Below are 2,669 nucleotides of genomic sequence, written 5' to 3'. Positions count from 1 at the left end.
ACCAGCCACAGGGCTCAGATTAAAACAGCTCTGCCAGATCAGACAGAAGATTCTGTACCTGACATGCAAGGTTAAAAGGAAAACTAACTTTTAATAAAAGCACGAAAGTTTACATTGTCCTTTCTGATAGCTTGCTTCTCAGCAGAAAAGTCATGAAGGTTTAAACAAAAGGGGAGTCCTGGCTCCTTGGGGAAATTAATCATTTTTGTAGAAATCAAAGATCATTCCAGCTAGCCTGCACTGAACTGATAGGAGCTACGTCTTTTCAGCCACCCCATAAGCACCTTTGTGGACGGACGGACAGACACTGGGTTGAGCGCACTGATCACACCAACCCTGCAAGGCAGGTACCACTGACCCCAGTGTTGAGATGGGGAAGCCAAGGCCAATTAGAATAATAGCTTGCCCTGCTAGAAAGAAGCCAGGTAGGTTTGGGACCTATATTTTAGAGCTGTTTTTACATCTTCCTCAACCTGGTTTGACTCATTGTTAGATACAATGGATAAATCTGCCAGAAATGTAATCAGCCACCAAGCCTAGCAATGTTCTGTTTAGGAAAGGAAGTTTAGAGGGAGTGTCATTTCGCTGAGGGCCTGTTTCTGCTCTCCACACTCCTTCCCTCTCAGGAATAGCCGGTGTTCCAAGGGCACACTGGCTTCAAACCACAGGGTCATTCTCCTGAAGGGGCATCACGGAATTTTTCTTAACAAGTGTAAAAAGGCTAAATTGCTAAAAAAAAAAAAAAAAAAGTGCTTTTTTTTTTTAAACATATAAATCTGATCTTGGCAGTTATTCTTGACAGGCTTTGCTCCACTTAATGCCCTAACGGGGATGAATCTTCCCTTGAAAACGTTCTACATACGAATCTTTCATAAATACCGTGCTCATCGGACCTGCCAGATAGGGCTTGTTTCCTGGGAACCCCAGAACCGCTGCGGGGCTCACATTCCCACCAGAACCCGTGCACCTCAACTCCACAGAGTTCTTGGAATTTTCCTTGGGGTCTGCTTGCTGTGAGAATACCAAGTGGATCTATTGTGTTGGAGGCACATTAAAAACCAGCCGAACTCTCCAGACTTGTGGAGACACGGTGGCCAGGAGTTCCGGTTCTGGCTCCTGCGGAGACCTGGGGACGCCTCAGTTTTACCTCTGTGAAAGGAGCGGGGTCCGGAGGACACCACACGACCGCCTCAGGCGTGACAAAGGCTGGTCGCCGGGCCCTTGAGCCTCCCTCAAGAGGACGCAATTCTCTCAGAGCGCCTTCTCCACTTGGAGCTGGACTCCGGCGGTGTGGCCCTGCCACCAGGGTGCGTCCGCAAGCTCCGCCAGCCCTGCCAACCCCCACCGCGACCATCGGACGTTCTCCATAGACGCCGCGGCGGCGCCCGCGCGCAAGCCTCGGAGCCGCAACCCCGAACGCGCCTGCAACCTTCTCGCCCCCAAGCCGTGCCCCCGACCACGCCCCCGCCCCCGCCGCGGCGCGTGCAACCCCGCCCTCCCCGGAGTCTCCCAGCGGCGCGCGGGCGGTGGGCGGGGCGCGGGCGGTGGGCGGGGCGCGACGGGGCGGAGCGCGCGGGAGGCGGAGCCGAGCCGGGGATTCCTGCTCCCCGCGAGCGCCCGGCCCAGCAGAGCTGCCCGGCCGTCCGAGGGCCCCCGCGCAGGGGGCGGCGGGGAACCCCAGACGCCGCCGGGCCGGGAGGGAGCCCCACGCCAAGCGAGCCGCCGCCCCCGCCTCCGCGCCGCCCCCGCGCGGGCCTGACTGGGGGTCCGACGCGTCTTCACTCCGCCCGCCGCCAGCCCCCGCGATCCCGCCGTCCGCTCGCCTACCCGTCTCCCGCGCGCCATGCAGCCACCGCCAGCCCCGCGCGCGTAGGCGCCCGCCGCAGGCCATGCTGCCCCTGCTTGCCGCGCTGCTGGCCGCCGCCTGCCCGCTGCCGCCCGCCCGCGGCGGGGCTGTGGACGCGCCGGGCCTCCTCGGGGCGCCCCTCAACGCCTCGGTCAACGCGTCGTCCTCAGACGAGCCGGCCGCCCCGCGGTTGCTGGCCTCGGCTACGCCCGGGGCCCCCGAGCGCCCGGAGGAGGAGGCGGCGGCGCCGTGCAACATCAGCGTGCAGCGGCAGATGCTGAGCTCGTTGCTCGTGCGCTGGGGCCGCCCGCGGGGCTTCCAGTGCGACCTGCTGCTCTTCTCCACCAACGCGCACGGCCGCGCCTTCTTCGCCGCCGCCTTCCACCGTGTCGGGCCGCCGCTGCTCATCGAGCACCTGGGGCTGGCGGCGGGCGGCGCGCAGCAGGACCTGCGCCTCTGCGTGGGCTGCGGCTGGGTGCGCGGCCGCCGCCCCGGCCGCCTCCGGCCCACCGGCGCCACCGCCGGGGCGCCCACCGCTCTGCCCGCCTACCCCGCGACCGAGCCCCCCGGGCCGCTGTGGCTGCAGGGCGAGCCGCTGCATTTCTGTTGCCTGGACTTCAGCCTGGAGGAGCTGCAGGGCGAGCCGGGCTGGCGGCTGAACCGCAAGCCCATCGAGTCCACGCTGGTGGCCTGCTTCATGACCCTGGTCATCGTCGTGTGGAGCGTGGCCGCCCTCATCTGGCCGGTGCCCATCATCGCCGGCTTCCTGCCCAACGGCATGGAGCAGCGCCGGACCACCGCCAGCGCCGCCGCCGCCGCCCCC

The 2,669-nt window shown here is 63.8% G+C and overlaps 1 protein-coding gene across 1 annotated transcript; it reads left to right on the top strand.

Moving 5' to 3' along the window:
- Positions 1-1,598: 1,598 nt before the first annotated feature.
- On the top strand, positions 1,599-2,669 carry TMEM158 (transmembrane protein 158; the record flags this gene model as incomplete). Its single annotated transcript, XM_040246783.1, has 1 exon — positions 1,599-2,669. A coding segment is annotated over exon 1 (780 nt), but the record flags the coding sequence as incomplete, so codon positions are not given.

The sequence above is a fragment of the Oryx dammah genome, unplaced genomic scaffold (genome assembly GCF_014754425.2).
Source record: "Oryx dammah isolate SB20612 unplaced genomic scaffold, SCBI_Odam_1.1 HiC_scaffold_9, whole genome shotgun sequence".
Taxonomy (NCBI): domain Eukaryota; kingdom Metazoa; phylum Chordata; class Mammalia; order Artiodactyla; family Bovidae; genus Oryx; species Oryx dammah.
This window is presented reverse-complemented; position numbering and strand designations above follow the sequence as displayed.